The sequence below is a fragment of the Manihot esculenta genome, chromosome 13 (assembly GCF_001659605.2).
Source record: "Manihot esculenta cultivar AM560-2 chromosome 13, M.esculenta_v8, whole genome shotgun sequence".
Lineage (NCBI taxonomy): Eukaryota > Viridiplantae > Streptophyta > Magnoliopsida > Malpighiales > Euphorbiaceae > Manihot > Manihot esculenta.
The window spans coordinates 9,112,409-9,129,649 of record NC_035173.2 but is presented as its reverse complement, the minus strand read 5'-3'; the positions used below and the strand labels follow the sequence as shown (position 1 = coordinate 9,129,649).

Genomic DNA, 17,241 nt, shown 5'->3' with positions numbered 1-17,241 from the left:
AACGAATAAAGACTAATTAAATTTTTATTAAATTAAATTTTAAATAATTTATAAATAATTTTATTCGTTAACTCCCATTAACTGTTAGTAACAGAAAAGCTGTCGGAGATCGCTCTCCTAAAAATTTTAGTTTTCAAATAAAAGCAGGTTAAATGAAACTGGTGATTGAGGGTCATCGCGGCCCCACCAGTCCACCGGCTTCATTTCTCAAAAAGCCACCGCCAAAAGCAATTCTATGAGTTTTTGTGTTCGTCTCAGGCGGTCTCCATGTAGCTTCTGGGCGAGTCCTGAGCATTGTTGACCAATAAACCTGTACTTTTTTTCCTCTCAAATCGATTTGACTCCTCGTCAGTACCTTCATATTATTCAAAGGTGGGTAATTATTTTGACCCATTTATAAAAATTCACACTTTTTTCCTACTATCAAAATAAATAAAATGTATTTACACGCATGGGATCTAGCTGTAAAGAAATGAAAACAACTCATAAAATCAACAACACATAGTCCACAAAGGCTACCCGAGTCAGCCGCCACATATCTTCTTCTTCAGCTCGCTAACCACACATAACATTCTTTTCAACTGGTCATTATCAATCACTTCACTTTGCATCTCTTCTTCTATATAAAAATTCTATCAACATGCCCATGGAGAACCCTGCATTCCCTCGGCTTCCTCAACCATGGAGGCATTGTTTCCACCACCACCTCAACACTGTAGCCCTCTCAAGATCATTAAAGACTCCATTATTTCAATCTTGGCAAGTTTTCATGCTGGATATTTTAGAATAAGCCTGTCCCTTTGCAGCCAAGCCCTGCTGTGGAAGATCCTCGGAGATCAATCAATAGAAGATGCACATGCTCTTCGTCGTGTGTTTCAAATGCTACCCTCCACAGCTTTTCTTCTTATTTGGTCAATTGCTCTTTTCACAGTAACCTCACTTTCTCTTCTTTACATACTTAGATGTTTAGTTCACTTTGAGATGGTGAAGCTTGAATTCCTCCACCATGTAGGAGTAAATTATCTCTTTGCTCCTTGGATTTCTTGGCTTCTTTTGCTTCAATCATCTCCATTTTTCACCCCAAAGACTATGTATTATCTTGTCCTTTGGTGGGTTTTTGTGATTCCAATGGTGGTTCTTGATGTTAAAATCTATGGCCAGTGGTTTACCAAAGGAAAGAGGTCTTTGTCAACCGCCGCGAATCCGACGAGTCAACTGTCGGTGATAGGGAACCTGGTGGGAGCCAGGGCGGCAGCTCAAATGGGGTGGAAAGAGACTTGTATTTGCATGTTTTCATTAGGCATGGCACATTATCTTGTGCTATTTGTCACCTTATATCAAAGATTAAACGTGGGAAATTGCCTGCCAACGATGTTAAGCCCAGTTTTCTTCTTGTTCATTGCTGCTCCAAGCATGGCGAGTTTGGCTTGGGACTCCATTTCTGGATGCTTTGATAACTTGGCAAAGATGCTCTTCTTTCTCTCTCTTTTCCTCTTCTTATCCCTGGTAATGTATAATGCATTTGCTAGGGTTTCTTTTAGGCTCAAGAAGTAAAATTAAATTTGATTTGTTATAGCTGATGATGTTGATATGTAATTGGTCTTCAAATAAGAACTCAAGTAGGGACATAAAGATCTTGCAACATGTGCTTCCCCAGCAAGTGGGAGTCATTTTAAACTTTTTTTTTTTACTATGAACGGCTAAGGAAGAATTAGTCGGTACATTTAAAATTAAAAAATTAATTAATAATTTTTTGTTATACAGAATTAAATATTAATTTTTTTAAAAAGCAATTTTAAATTTTTTCTTACTGTGCAACGGAGCACATGCACCGGCGCACTGAATAATTTATCGTAGAGATATCTTAACTTTACGGACATATTTGAAGTCTAGTATTGGCTTCTAATTTGCTTTTTTTTGTTTTTTATGTGAAAGCAGATTTCAAGGCCAACCCTATTCAAGAAATCCACAAGAAAGTTCAACGTGGCATGGTGGGCATACTCTTTCCCAATGACAATTCTGGCATTGGCTTCAGCAGATTATGCACAAGAGGTGAATAATACCATTGCACATGGCGTAATGCTGGTGTTATCTTCTCTCTCAGTTCTGGTAACTCTTGGTTTGGTGGTGTTCACTGCTCTGAATACTGACAAGCTTTTTCTACCCAATGATCCTGCAGTTTCAAGTCCTAGCAGTAACAATCCTTAGGCCACATGATTGATTGAGGTTTATAATTTCAAATCTCCAATTGTAAAAGTGATACTAAAAAAAAAAATTTCAGCAAGGAAAAATATGACTAGTGTTACAAATATATAGGTAGAGATATTTGTATTTGTGATTTGGATCCATGATATAATTCAGGCAAGATAAATATGTTGGGGCAAAAACCACCATTCAGCCAAGTTTATCTCATATTTAGCCTTCTTTTTTTTTTTTTTCCTTTTAATCTCCATTGAACAAAAAGGAAAAGAGAATTTATTCCATGCAACTATGATATATGCAATAGATAAATTCTGACTAACGATGATATTCACATAAAATTTAGAAAAATTTATTATTTAAATTTTATGTTATGGAAAAAATTTATTTATTAGTTTCTATATTTTAAAAAATATATTATTAAAACATCCATAATACCTTAAAAAATCTATTAATAATTTTTTAAAATATAAAAAATTATTTTTTTTAAAATTACAAAGATTAAATAATAAAATAATTAACAACTAAAATTAATGGAGAGACTACTTAATATATTTTTAAAATATCACTAATATTTTAATATATTTTTTAAAATTAATATACCAACTAATGAGTTTTCTCATAATATAAAAATTAAATAATAATTTTTTATAAAATTTATTGTAATCTATAAATATAATAAATTTATTATACATAAAATAAATATATTTAATAATTTTCAGAGAAAAAATGGGGAGATATGGAAAAACAAAAATAAATTTTATTTCTCTCTTTCTTCTTAAATAGTGAAATGATGATTTTGAAAAATAAATTTTTTTACATAATTAAAAAATAAAATTCAATTCGATTTATATTATAAAATTTTAAAGATTAAATAATTAATAGTAAAAAAAAGGAATGAATCAATATTAGCCGCTTTGAATAGGTATTTGATTAAGGAGTAAATTAAAAAATTTTGCACGCATATGAATATATAAATTGATTTGTATGTTTAATTAATAAAATATTTTAATTTCAGATTAATATATAAATTTTATTATATTTTCAATAAAAAAAAATTTAATTTTAAATTATAAAGAATTTGGCTGAAGTTTTGTTGAACAAGTTGATCACATATGAAATTGGAGAGTAAATGAGGTGAAGTACTTAATGACGTAAAAAGCTGGAAAAGTGATTTTATAGTTTCAATTAACTACAACCGATCATGTTGGGGAATCAACATGGTAGAGTACGACTAACAATTTTAATGGTCTAGATTTGATCTTCAAGAATAAAAATAGTGCTCCTTGCTTGGTTATCTCAGTGATTCCCTTTAATTTTACTTCACAATACACATGCATTGTAAGCTTGGAACTTATGCAATTCTCATAGAAGTTGAAGTTCACCTAATTAAAGCAAAAGAATATATCTAACATACTTTTTTTCTGATTTGGTTCAATTGCTAAAAGAATTATCACTCGTTTAATAAATTTATATTCGAGTCTTTTATATATATTGATTAGGAATAAATATCGAATATATTTTTTTACAATAAATTATGACTCGATTTTAAAGTATCGTATTACAATTCAAAATAATATTTTGTAAGGTTTACGGCAGTAATGAATGATTCCCGTCGGTAAACTCCTATTAAATTCATTAAAAGTACAAGAATATAACATATTAATATTAAAATTTGAGAATTAGAAAACTTGTATAACACAGGATATCATAATAGTCGAATATTATTTTTACTATACCTATAAATATAAATCTAACGATGTTGAATTTTTTATTGTAATTAATAAATTAATTATATAACACATGAATTAGAATCCATGTATTCTAAATTTTCTTCAGATTACAAGTTTGGTCTATAGCAGCTCTATACACACATGTGAACCAGCAAATTTGGTTGAAATATTCCCCTTTGCATTGATAAAATGATTAGAGATCCAACATGAACTGATGAATCAAAATGAAACTCTCTTCTTATTCCTTCTAGTCTATCCCTCTTATCTGCAGGCTGCCTGAATTTTCCTCATGTTTGGGTTGATTTGGAGTGTTCGTTGAACGACCATTAAGTCTAATAAAGAGGTATTTGGTTGGGTTTGGGTTGTTAGGCAGTTGCAGGCAACGAGGGGGCCCAAGTTGGCAGAAGTTAGGATCTTATTTTCAAAAAGAGTTGTTGGTATAAGATGGAGGCCATAGGCCTCAAAGTTCTAGCCCTTGCGTGGACGGTGCATGGGTTGGTTTAAGGAATTCGGCGTGTAGAAAATCTCAAACAATCCCAATGGGCTCTGGGAATGGTTTGGTTAAGAGTAGGTTAGGTACTGTTGATTAGTAAGGGATGGTTTTGTTTCGATTCTCTATGATTAGATTGACTCTAATTAAGATTTGAATTCGAGAGCTTTCAATTTTGAAGTATTTGAGCTAAAGCCGATTACTAAGACTAGGGAGAGATTTCAAATTATTACTAAAGTAACAGTTAAACAATAATTTAAAATTATTGTAAATAAAATTTAAAAATCTTTTCCTATATATAATATTTTTAGTCTATTAAAAAAATTAAATATTTACTATAATTTATATTTATATGTAACATTTTAAATTTTGATAGTAAAATTAACTTTATTGCAAGAGAACTAATCAAATTTAAAAAAATTAATGATAAATTTATAATATAGCCCTTTAAAATTCTATTTGACTAATAATCCTTAAATACATATTTTTTATTATAATAATATCATTTTTATTAATGCTATTATTTATTTCCTATTTTTATTTTTATATAAAATTATAGATTATTAATAAAAACTTAAAATATGAAAAAAAATAAAACTTTACAATTTAAAAAATATAATACTCTCTCTATTCTATAATTTTTATTTATTTTAATATTTCACATATATTAACAAAAATAATTTTTTAATTATATTTATTTTAATATATTAAACTTTATTAAATGTGAAAAAATATTTTGAAAAGTTTGTTGAAAATATGATTATAATGTAAAAAAATAGATAATAATTTTGGAATAATTAAAAATAATAATAAAAATTATGAAATATTTTAATATATATTATTTATATGTGATATTTTATATAATATAAATTTATTTATATTATATTTAATATTACTTATATTAAATATAAAATATATTTAATTTTAATATAAAATTTAAATTAAAGGATTATATATTTTATTAATAATATATTTTAATTTACTAATAAATGTAGCAACATAATTAAATTTATAGACAAATTTACTAATAGATTTTTAAAAAATTTATCCTAGAATATGAACAAACTTATAAAAAAAGTCTAATAGAAACTTGTGGAAGAAGGAAATTCTAAAGATGGCTTGTAGAATAGAATATCCAAGAGTGGACTTTCTAGTATTGAGAATTTTTCAATGTTTCTGGAACAATCAACATTACTTCCTAGAAACCAATTGGAAAGTCCCAGAAGTTTCATTCTATGCACTTCCCACAAACTTCATCCTTATCTAAATCACCTTTGCTGCATATATTCAATGTAATTAATTAAGAGTCTTGTGCTAGTCACCAAGTGCTTGCCTCCATAGTTTATCCAAAACTTTCCATCAAAGCTTACGAACTTTCCCTTGCCTTTGTTTTTTTTCCCCTTCCTTACATTTAAAGATAACTTTCCTTCCATGAATCTTATAGAAACTTAAGGATAACTTTCCTTCCATGAATCTTATAGAAACTTAAGGAAAAGTGTCCAACTAAAAGAAAAACCCATTTATTTTTTTAGTTTTAAAAAATATATTACAATATTCTTAAAATTTTAAAAAATTTATTAATTCATTTTTTTAATTTTAAATATTACATTTTATATTATTTAATTTTTATAATATAAAAAAATTTATTTTTTAACCTTTTTATTTTATAAAACTGTAAATTAACTAATTTCTACTAGAGAATAGATTTTAAATTTTTATCAATATTTAACTGCTAAATTAATAAAGGAAATAATTAGTAGAATCTTTCTTTTAAAATGGAATTGAGATTGGAAGAATAAAACCTGAAAACTCTCGGATTTACTTATTCAAATGCATTTATTATTATATTAAGTCTGTAAATTCATAATTAGTAGAATCTTTAAAATTTTAAAATTATTGTGATGTATTTTTCAAAATTAAAAATTAACTTATCAGTTTTTTATACTATTAAATAATAATTTTTTAAAAAAAATATATTATTTGATTCCAATAGAAAATTTATTAATTAATTTCTTAATTTTTAAAAATATATTAAAATATTTTTAAAATTTAAAAAAATTTATTAATTAACATGGTTAGTCTAATTAAAATAAACGGATTGTATAGTAATTTTTCTAAACTAACAATAGTAATAATAGAAAAATTCTTACCCACAACAAAGCATCAATATCTCCTGCTAAGCAGAGGATAAATAAACTAAATTATTTATAATTATTCGAGATTCGATAAAACTCGACTCAATTTATAAATGAGCTAAATTCAAGTTTATTTTTTAAGTTCGTTTAATAAATAAGTTAAATTTAAATTTCATAATATTCAACTTGTTAAGCCTTATAAACTCGGCTCGTTAAAATTCATAAACTTGGCTCATTTTCAAATTTATAAACATACTAGTAAATAAATTTGTGAACAGTCTCAATAAATATACTGAAAGTAATATTATAAAATAAATAAATTTAAATACAACATATACTTTTATGAGCCAAACTAAATTTTTTAAAATTTAACTTTATGTCATTTAATTATATTTTTAAAATTTGTAGATATTTGAATTATTGAGATTTAAGAACTCATTATTTATAAGGTTGTGAGTTAATATATATATATATATATATATATATATATATATATATATATATATATATATATATATATATATATAATTAAAATTATTTAATTTTAAATTAAATTATTATACATATAAATAAATTAAACTATTTATAAACTATTCAAAATTAAATTCATCTAATTTAATTTGTCTAAACTCGTTTTTTAAACTGAGTCAAATTTGAATTTATTAATACTTGACTCGAGTTCAAAATGAGTAAAATTTGAGTTGGACTTAAACTCGAAAAAATTTTAATAAATCAAATTTAAATTTTTCAAAATTCGACTCAGTTCGATTTATTTATATTTCTTCCCAATAAAAAACCATCAATATACTTTTATAAGTGATATTTGCCATAGTTTTAATATATAAATATAGTTTTATATGTTGGCTGTATATATTTAAGTGCAGAAAAAATTCACCCAATAATAATAATATCCACTTTAGTTTTTTCACACATATTAAAATATATATATTTTTTATTAACTTTTCAATTATACCTTTTTAAATATATTAAATTTTATTAAATATTAAAAAAATTTTTGAAAGATTTCTTATAAACAAGATAAAATTAAATAAAATTATAATAATTAATTTATATATTATTTTAGTATAAAATAAAGTTAACGGTGATTTTAAAACAATAAAAAAAATATAGATAAAATTATGAAATAAAGTTAATAATAATTTTGAAATAATTGAAAAAGAAAAGATGAATAAAAATTATGAGGTGGAGAAAGTATTAAGAATTGAAAAATCAAGATGGGAGTTGCAGGATTTCCTATTAAACATTCCAAAAAATGGTGAATTTTTCATTATTAGACAGATAGATTACACCACAAATTTGAAGAGAAAGGAAAAATGAGGAGTCCAACCAGGGATTACACATGGAAGTCTGAATGCAGTTTGCCACTCAACTAACCAGTGGCTGCCCAAAAAATAATGAGTTAAAAGCTACACAAGCTGTAGCTGTGAGTTGTGAGTGGTGACTTTCATTGCATAATTGGGGATGAGATTACGATCTCAGCTTTACCTACTGGAAAGAGAAACCAAGCAAAATGGGTGGAAGAAGTGGCCACATTGCCACCCAGTAATGTCGGGGGAATAAATCCCATTTTACTTACCTACCATAACCCAACCAACAAGGAACCGACACCCTATGTTGGGTGGGAGGAGCTGCCCAATTCCTCCCCCCTTCTGAGTTTTGGTCCAAATTTCGCCTACCCATTGGCCTGCACTAGGCCTACGACTCTCTTATTACATAAATTATTAAACAACCATACACAAATGTGCACATTTGCACCGCAAAAATCGCCAAATTGTCAGTTCCTTCAAGTCTATTTTTATTAATTTTCTTGTTGCATGAAAACTTCACCCAGAAATTGTACGAAATTAGGTCATTACAATTGCATTACAAAAAATACTTTATGCGTCAGGTCTGACTTCCCAACTGTCAATTTTCCTTTCAAAGATTTTATTTTTTTAAAAAATAAAATTATCCACAATTTAAATTTTTTAAAATAGATTAATTTCCATTTTCACTTAACCAATTTCTCAAATTCAAACTTTAAGTATAAAATAATTTTAAATTTTAAAAGTGATTGCTTTTTTTTTTCTGAATTTTTAATATGGATGATAGAAAAAGGGGGAAAAAAAGAGAGATTGAGATATGAATGTTATGCTTGTAAAAATAAGTTTGGAATGTAAGGATTTAACAATATGTCTACGTGCCTATTAAACTCTAAATTACTGCTAATTAAAAAACTATCTTTCCCATATTTACAAAATTCCTCACTAATCCTATCATTAATATTTCTATCTAACAAGTCCTCCAATGATTGCTCGCTGCCGCCGAAGCTTTCTTGGTACTCTGAACTGTAGCTAATCACATCATCTTTAGCTTCAGTTGAGTTGCCTCTAACGGGGATCCACGTCTCATCCCAGTCCCAACTGGGCCCACCTGAAATCAAGGACAGCCGTCTGATCCTCTCCTTGCCTGAACTTTCATCACTTCTTTGGACCAGATTCTCTGCTTCTGCTTCTGATTCATCCAGTGAGTTCCAAAAGCCTTTGTCAAGAATGCTTGTTGGAGAATTTGAACTTGATTTAGATTCTTCAATTTGTTTTGCATGAGAATTGGATTTTCCCAGAAATGGATGCCTCAGAAGCTGATTTGTTGTCCACCTCTGTTTTGGATCCCTTCTTAAACACTTATCCAAGAAATCTCTTGCTTGCGCCGATAGACTACTGGGGAACTCTGGCAAGTGATCGGAAAATCCAATCCGGTACATAACAGAAACTGGGTCACTCGCATTACGCCACGGTGAACCACCACTAGCCATTTCAATAATTGTACACCCTAAACCCCATATATCACTAGCAAACCCCTGTTCCTCTCCACGCGCCACCTCCGGTGCCATAAACATGGGTGTGCCGCCAATTGGCGCCGCAGCTTCCACCGCGTCAACCCTTTTGGCGCAACCAAAATCCGCAATTTTGACTCCACTTTTCCCTATCAAGATGTTCCTGCCTTTGATGTCACAATGAACCCAGCCATTTGAATGTAGATAATCTAGACCTTGAACAATTCCATAAGTGTAGTTTCTGATCACCGATTCTTCTACTTTGCCACCGTGAGCCTGAACTTCATCGGTAAGTGTACCGCCGGAAATGTACTCCAAGAAAAGATTGTACATAACCTTGTTGTTCTCCCTAGTAATGTCATATCCTTTGTAGCTAACTACATGAGGAGAAGCTAAAGAAGAAAGAATCTTTTGCTCTCTCTGCAAGAACTTTGATTGGTCAAGTTCAGCAGATTTGACAGCCAAAACATCACCGGAGTGGAGAGACACCGCGAGGGAGACGGTGGCGGTGGAGCCACGGCCTATAGTGTGGCCTCTGGTCCAGTCCATATTATTGCAAGCTGAAAGAGAAGAGAAAGAAGAAAGAAGAACAAAGAAATGCTTTGTTGAGTTGGTTATAAGTTGTAAGCTGCCTTCCAAGTGTTTATATATGAGGAGATTTAAAAAGTTAGGATTTTTTTTAAAAGGTTAGTTTTTTAGGGTAGTTGAGTCTCTCTCTCTCTTTCTATTTGACAATTCCTTTAACAGGACAGCACAACGTGTTAAAATACTGGTGGGATTGACAGCTTCGGCCTCCTAAATACAGATGACGTGGCCAAATGGGTATGTGGACACGTGTGAAATTTTGGAGTTATGAGAGCGGTGGGCAAATGGGATTTTTTTGTGTTGGTTTGGTTCAATGAGATGGCAAAATTGGGATAAGGGAAGTAGTAAAGAGAATTGGATAATATACCACTTGGATACCTTGTTTTGTAGCCGAGTGGATTTTGAAAATTAAATTTTGGTGGTTCATGGTTGGGGGTAGGAGGTGGAGCTAGGGTTTGTGGTGGTGGTGGTGGTGGGTTGAACCACCAAAAAGAGGTTGAATTTTGGTATCTTATAAAATTATAATGCCATTGTCTGTTTGTGACAAACAATTGAAGTCTTTTAAAAGTACAAGGTGATGGATTTGGTAATTGGGTATTTGTCAAAAGTCAAATTCTTGTGTATGAACATTGGTTAAGTTTTTGCATCTATAGATATCAGTCAACTTTAATTTTCGACTCTTAACATATTTATTAAATATTATATTTGACTTTTAAATATAAAATATTTTTAAAAATTAAAAAATAGTAATTTTTTAATAAATATATTCAATATAAAATTAAATTAGTGAAATTAATAAATTTTAATATCGAAAAGTATATAAAAAAAACTAAGTCAAACTTTATTAATGTGGTTTCATATTATTAAATGCAATACTTACCCATCTAGTTGGATAATGTGAATTCATGATTTTTCATTCCAAATTCTTTGAAATAATTTGAATTTGAAGATTTTTCTTTTAGTTTGGAAATTTCTTTTTTTACTTTTTTATAATTTTTCCTATTTTGTATATACATACAGCGAATAAGAAATGGAAAATTTTGACTTTATCCTCTAGTTTAATTTGAATTCTTTCGACTTACTTTGTAATTTAATTTTAGTCCATGTAAAAAATTCAAATAATTTAAATTTTAGATTATTCTTAAAAAAAATTAACAGTTTAATTCAAAATGAATTTGACATGGTCCACTCCAATTTTTAATTTAAAACTTAATTAACGAAAACTTAATTTAATTTTTTTATTATTTATAATATTTATTAAAAAAGAGCTATGAAAATTTATTATTTTTTAATTTATAATTTTCTAAATTATAAAATAAACATTCATCATTAAACTAAATAAACACACTAAAATGATTGATAAAGCCAAAAATATCATTTAGACCCATCAATATTTTCTTCTCCTTTCTCAATATAATAAAAATATTTATTTAAGGATTAAGCAATTATGAATAAACTTAAATTAAAAATTATTTAATCTTAATTAGTGAATTCAATCATGCAAATATGTTAAATTTTTTTATGTATTGAAGGTAATTAATGGATGAGAGTGAATATCTTATAAATAAATAATTTAAATTTGAAATCTCATTTATTTTTATTAAATTATTTTTTATTTAAAAATATTAATTTTTAATACTGACTTCTTTAATATAATTTCAATAATATGCATGGCAATGACATGATTTCTGTATACATAGAATATAGTCAATGACTTAAAATTAGGATAAAATTAACTTTAGTTAATAATTACTTGTAGAAATATTCAAAAATTTGTCAAGTATTTATATCCTTGAAGCAAAGGAATCATTATGTATATGGACACAAGTACAAGAAAGGAACCTATTTTAAACATCCCAAAGTATAATTAATTATTCCTAAAAAAATGGATTAATTAACAAAAAATAGTATTATTTATTTATAAAATAAAATTTTTACGTTTTATTTTATAATTAACTGCAATTGAGATTTACATTTAAAATTTTATTTTTTTAGAATAATTCCTTATTGAGTTAAAATTTATTATTTTCTTAAAGCAGGTTTGACATTACTGTTAGAGATTTTGTTGAGAAACATTCTTAAATACATTAATAAAAAATATTAAAAATTAAAATTACATTTACATCCCTAAATCATATTAAAATTAACGCTTATATTTCTTTATTATTAAAATTCAGTAGTTTAGTTTATGTATTTTAACTCTATTAAATTAAAATTTTTTCGTCTAATTTTTTATTAATTATATTTAAAATTACAAAAATACCCTTAAATTATTTAACTCTAAAAACTGAAAAATTGGATTTTTTTTTTGTAAGAAAAAAAAAAAAAAAAAAAAAAGGAAAGAGGGGAATCATGTTAAGTATGAATGAGAAATTGACAAGAGAAGTGAAAAAAGAAGCGCGGGGGAATGTTAACGTGTGAGATTTGATTGCTTGAAGGAGTCATGCTTTAGATATGAAGAAGAGTAGAATTAACGCCATTTTGTCCAATTGGCTACACATGTAATTTATGATTTCATATATACGCTACATTAACTTTTCGTAATTCCAAAAAAAAAAAAAAAATCGGCAGCAAAACGGCAACCCAACTTTTAAAAAAAATTAAAAAATTAGGAGCAATAGACGTTGCAACTAATATCTATAAAGTAAAACCAGCGGTTCACACTGATTAGGCAGGAGGAGGGTTTTTCTTGCATTAAAATTTTAAGTAACAGCTAGCTAGGCTAGGCCCCCATTATCCAACCAACTATTAACAAATTACTTAATTTTTATTATTATTCTAATTAAAAAATAATTATGATTTTAATTACCCAATAAAATTAGACTTTGTTCAAAAATAATTTAATATTATTTATGTTAAATGCATTAGAATGTCGTGGAAATAGTGTGTCCATAAAATTGTTGTGAAAATTAATTTCAATGTACAAATTGTGGTTGGATTGGTAAATGCATAATAGAGTTACCGACTGTACGGTTCAACTCCTCTCTTTTTTAATTTATTATAAAATTATAAAATTTTAATAAGTGATAGGTTTTTTTAGTATTTTAATGATAATTTAAAAATAAATTTAATTGTAAAATAAAATTTAATATTTTTTTTAGTATATATGTATATTGTTTAAGGGTAATTTTGAATTTTTAATATTTTTTTATCATAAATTAATAAATTAACGTATGATGAATTAGTTTGCAGTTCACAGAAATTGGGTGTCCAATCCGATTTAGTGTCAAAATTAGTTGAGTTAGTTAGGCAAAAAGTAAACTAACGGTCGTAAACTCAGAATTTAAAAAAAGAGAAAGAGAGAGTGAGAGGGGGATGATTTTATGCGTGGCTTATAAGATAGCCAATCATCATCAACACTCTTCTCTTACAAGCAACTCACGTGTATTACTACATCCTCTTCATCTTCTTCATTCTTTGTCTTTTTTACTTTAATTAATTAATTAATCAATCTCTGTGATCTTACATAAGCCTTCGCGCATCTTTAGCGGGGAAAGTTGGGTCCCACTGTCAACCATACATGAGCCTCCACGTATGCGTTTCTAACTAATACAACACGTTTTTTATACATATTAATATTATATTATGTAGAGGTTTGTGGGGCAAGAGAGCGGCCACGTCCGTACGTGCCTCCGGTGGAGGAGAAGCGAAAGCCAGCGAAGCCAAATCCAAAACAACTCACGAGAGTGTAGAAATTTTTATTCTTTCGGAGATTTTGTTTTTTTAATTCAGAAACTGGATAATGGTGGATAGCTACACTCTGATATGTACAGATAATTATTGCGCAAATTTATAATATAATTCCCGGATTTAATAAATTTATAATTTAATTTTTATTATTTTAATGTTAAATATAGTTTTATTGTTAAAAGCATAACAAAATAATTTTTCAAATTCTTTTTTTTATAACAGTTCAGTTTTTTAATTTTGATAATTTATAATAATTTAATTTTTTTAAATTTAAATTGAATTTTATCAATTTATAATTGATTATCAATAAATTTAATATAATAATTATTTTATTAATCTAATAACTAAATTATTTACTTATAAACGGTAAGAATTTTACTATTGATATTACATAACATTTTCAAAAATAAATTATGAATTACCGTTATAAAATAAAATTACAAAATAAAAATATGATAAATGGAAATGTGGCCCAAGAAAAGAGAAATTCAAACTCTTTAACACTCGATTTATTATAAAGATTCACCGTGTTTTGATAGAGCGAATTTCGGCATAAAATTACTGTTATCAGGCACGGTCCAACATATTCTCATTTCGTCTGTGATTGCGAAATTATCGACCTATTAGCTGGTGATATTTCTTATCGAACAACCGACCACATCATTGTCCGATTATCATAAAATACTATATTTATCTCCATTTTCTTACAGTATAAAAAGGAAGTGATCACATAAGAAAATGTACGCTATCTTTAATACTACTCAAACTCTGAGTCACCAATTGTATTCCATCTATTCTTTAATATGCTGACTTGAGTGTCGAAGTGGCTGCCGTAGACATCTACCACCGCCTCACATTTTCTCTCTTGCAGGTTTTAGCCAATTACAACACAGTTTTATTTCGGCCACGTCATTAATTTAGTTTCAGCAACATCATTTAGTTCCATTACCGGAAAATCCATTAAATCCCATTTTGGATCACGACCTGTTTTCTATCATCTTCCCTCACTCAAAATGGCTGAAATTCCTACAACTGCTGTCAATATTGCTATCAACGAGAGAGTTATCGTTTCCTCTGCCCTAAATAACCGAGAAAACACGCCATAGTTATCAACGAAGCAGACCTTAATAATTTAAACAATGAACAAATACTCCAGTATATCCAAATGTTATAGGCCACTATCGGGCAATATAATGCTCGGGAAGAGGCGTCTGAAATGGACCCTGGAAGAAGGGATGAAACCTCTATAGACAACCCAAGGGCCCAGACAGAAGCAGCCGAATTGCAGTATAAAGGAAGGTCCGAATGATCACAGTCCAACATATTTCCATTTCGTCTGTGATCGCAAGATTACCAACCTATTAACTGGCAATGTCCCTTATCGAATAGCCGGCCACATCATCACCTGATTATCATGAAATGCTATATTTATCTCTATTTTCTTACAATATAAAAAGGGAATGATCACAAAGTAAATGTATGTTATCTCTAATACTATTCAAACTCTGAATCACCAATTGTATTCTATCTATTCTTCAAGATGCTGACTTGAGCGTCGAAGTAGCTGCTGTGGGCATCCACCACCGCCTCATATTTTCTCTCTTGCAGGTTTTAGCCAATCACAACACAGTTTCATTTCGGCCATGTAATACCCGGCTAGACTCCGGTATCGGAATCCCTACCGTCCGGTGGGACCTCGGATGTCGGAAACCTCTAGAAGGGTAAAACCATGATTTTATGAAATGTTTTCATATTTTTAAGTAAGAATTAAATGAGTTTTTGCATGAAAAATCTTTGGAGGAAAACCCAGGTTCGGCCGCCGAACTTTGAGGTTCGGCCGCCGAACATGCATGCTTTCGGAGGGACTTTAGGCGCCCGAAAGTTTTGAGTGAGGGAAATGCAGGTTCGGCCGCCGAACTCCAAGTTCGGCCGCCGAACCTTGCATGCATGCGGAGGCACCTTCGGCCCCCGAACGTGGCCTGGCCAGCCACTATAAAAGGGACCCTTAGCCGAAATGGGCGAGGTTTTCTCCCATTTTCGGCCACAACAAGCTTCCGATCTCCCTCTCCTCAAATCTTGTGTTCTTTCACTAGATCTCCTCCATCTTTCTTGAGTTTTAAACCCACATTGCAAGTTTTAAGCTTTAAAGGCAAGTTTTGGAGCTTTGGAAACTCAGGAGCTCTCGTGCTTGGATCTCCGAGTTGAGTCGTCTCTTCCTCGATCTTCAAGAGGTAAGAGCCGATCTTAAGCTCAATGTATGTTTCAAATGAGTTTCATGAAGTTTTAAGGGGTAGAGAAGCATGTTAGAGTTAGTTGAGCATATGTTAGGTTTATGTGATTTTTGAACAATGTGGCTTGCTTGATGTGTGTTTGAAGTGTTGTAGTTGGGGCATATGTTTGTATGAGGCCCCTAGGAACTGGTATGATGTGTATGCATGAGTAGAATCAAGTTTATGCAGGTTTTGAGGCGTTTTGGAGGCTGTGGACACAAGGGAGCCAAGTTTCTGCCCTTCGGCAGAAACTCAGGTTCGGCCGCCGAAGTGACTTTCGGCCGCCGAACCCCCTTGTGGAGGCAGTTTCGGCTGCCGAAGCCTGCCCCCGAAACTCAAGGTTCGTCTCTGTCTGGGAGGTTCGGCCGCCGAAAGTGCCGCCGAACCTGCATGACTTTCGGCTGCAGAGGGACTTTCGGCCGCCGAACCTGCCGCCGAAAGTGCCCTGTTCAGCCATTTCTTGCATGTTTTCATGTGATGTTTTCAGGATGTTTTAGGGGGTTTTTGGGGAGCTTTTCAGAGTCACGTTCATGTATGTTTGGTGCCTCATTTGAGTCCACCTGTGTAGGTTCGGACCCGAGGAACCGAGACCCCCGGTTGTGAGATAGTTGTTCAGAGTTCGTTGTCAAGCTTCAGTTACCAGGTGAGTGGAACAACCCCTTAAGTTTTAAAGTAATTGAATAAATGAATGAATCATAAAGCATTGCCCATGCATCATTATGCCATGCAATATTAGGTTGCTTGCATTAGAATGCACGAATATGTTGCATTGCATAATTTGTTGTTGATGTGGATGAACATTGAATGATCCATTAGCCCTCGTATGACATGATAGCCTATGTGAGTCCAGGTGTGCCTGCTACGGCTCTACGCCCCTGGCACTATGATTGATGATGGAAGTCCGGGTGTGCCTGCTACGGCTCTACGCCCCCGGCATGTATAAGTAAGAAGGATAGGGGCTAAATGGTGACAAGTTCATCCTTGTTGTGAAATGTTTGTGTTATGACGCATACATGAAAGCATGAATAAGAAAAAGAATGAAAATAAAAGTTATTTGATAATAAAAATAAAAATGAATAATAATGTACCTAAAAATGGAGGAATTAAAACAAATGTTTTTAGTTTCCGCTCACTGGGCTTTTAGCTCACCCCACTCCCATTATCCCCAGAGTTGCAGGTACAGGAGAGATCAAGAAGTCGGCTAGAGTGAAGTCAAGTCATATGTATGTAATAGCTAGAGTATGTGGACATGACATATGATAAGAATGTAATGTAAAGTTTGAACAGTTATGTTTATGTAACT

General features: G+C 30.3%; 2 protein-coding genes across 2 annotated transcripts; one reads left to right on the top strand and one right to left on the bottom strand.

Moving 5' to 3' along the window:
• The first annotated feature begins 400 nt into the window (after nt 1–400).
• Nucleotides 401–2,397, top strand: LOC110608127 (S-type anion channel SLAH1). The gene is made up of 2 exons (XM_043949523.1): nt 401–1,506; nt 1,939–2,397. The coding sequence occupies exons 1-2, from the start codon at nt 682–684 to the stop codon at nt 2,206–2,208; spliced, it is 1,095 nt and encodes a 364-aa protein (XP_043805458.1). The 5' UTR covers nt 401–681; the 3' UTR covers nt 2,209–2,397.
• A 6,303-nt stretch (nt 2,398–8,700) lies between these two features.
• Nucleotides 8,701–10,063, bottom strand: LOC110629620 (mitogen-activated protein kinase kinase kinase 18). Its single transcript, XM_021776675.2, has one exon. It carries the CDS (start codon nt 9,940–9,942, stop codon nt 8,707–8,709), a length of 1,236 nt encoding a protein of 411 aa, XP_021632367.1. The 5' UTR covers nt 9,943–10,063; the 3' UTR covers nt 8,701–8,706.
• Nucleotides 10,064–17,241: the final 7,178 nt, after the last annotated feature.